This window comes from Myotis brandtii, unplaced genomic scaffold (genome assembly GCF_000412655.1).
Source record: "Myotis brandtii unplaced genomic scaffold, ASM41265v1 scaffold469, whole genome shotgun sequence".
NCBI lineage: Eukaryota > Metazoa > Chordata > Mammalia > Chiroptera > Vespertilionidae > Myotis > Myotis brandtii.
In genome coordinates, this window is record NW_005367911.1 from 1,369,375 (window position 1) to 1,370,295 (window position 921).

At 54.1% G+C, this 921-nt stretch overlaps 1 protein-coding gene and 1 long non-coding RNA gene across 2 annotated transcripts in view; one reads left to right on the forward strand and one right to left on the reverse strand.

Moving 5' to 3' along the window:
* KLHL10 (kelch-like family member 10) overlaps positions 1–789 on the reverse strand; it is an 8,850-nt gene extending 8,061 nt beyond the window's left edge. Inside the window, exon 1 of the mRNA XM_005875763.2 lies at positions 321–789. Coding sequence (XP_005875825.1) covers positions 321–514 — 194 coding nt within the window. The 5' untranslated portion in view covers positions 515–789. The remainder of the gene's footprint in view (positions 1–320) is intronic.
* Positions 1–921, forward strand: part of LOC106727718 — a 2,890-nt gene that overhangs the window by 1,277 nt on the left and 692 nt on the right. The window contains exon 2 of the long non-coding RNA XR_001363951.1: positions 296–471. This is a non-coding gene — a long non-coding RNA (uncharacterized LOC106727718). The remainder of the gene's footprint in view (positions 1–295; positions 472–921) is intronic.

Genomic DNA, 921 nt, shown 5'->3' on the forward strand with positions numbered 1-921 from the left:
GGCCGAAGTGGCATTATTATCTAGGTTTAAGTAGGAAACCCCGTATGGATGCTCAACTTTCCCAAAGGTTGGTTAGAGTGAGAATCAAAGGGAAAAAACAGCGGGCCCACCAAGAGTTGGTTGAGATCCAATTGAAAATCAGGGGGAAGGGAATCTGGCCCTAGTTGTGCCTCTTCAGATGACAGAGGAGCCAGGCTCCCGGAGCCCCCTGCTGGGACAGTGTCCCTAAGCTTAAGACGGTGGGGTGGGAACCATGAAATGAACCACCTCTGAAATGCACCCAATTCCCCCTCAGGCTTAGCCCGGCAACCCTGTTGTACCTAAAGTAGGAACTGCAGCTACAGAGGATGTTCTTGTGGGCATTGAACTCAAAGCCATTGACCTTGATGACCACGTCGCAGAGCTTGCCCTCTAGCCTAAGCTCGTTGAAGATCTCACAGGTCATCGCACTCATCTTCCTCTCCATGTGAGGTTGGTGGAAACGTGTGGAGGCCGCCTTGTTCTCCATCTCCATGGCACCCTGGGACCAGCCGAGGGAGGCTGTTCTCCGAGGGTGTCGGGGAGGGTTGTGGGGGGCCCCTTCAGCCAGCTGTCGCTCCTTTTCCCTACTACATCTTTCATGTAGGGTCCATCAGGCAGCCCAAGTTCCAGAATCCTGGGCCTGAGTGAGATCACTCTCAGGATTGTGCTCTCAGGTTCTGGAATTCTCTCCAATGGGAAACCAGAGAAGAGGGTCTGGCCCTAGCTGTGCCTCTTCAGAGGAGGAAGGACCCAGGCTACGGGAGCCCAGCGCTTTGACAATGTCCCCAAACTTAAGCTGGTGGGGTGGGGAACATGAAATGAACAAGATGTCTGAAATGCGCCCAGTTCCCCTTAGGCTTAGTCGGGCAACCCTATGACGTCTAAGGTCCCTGTCCTCCT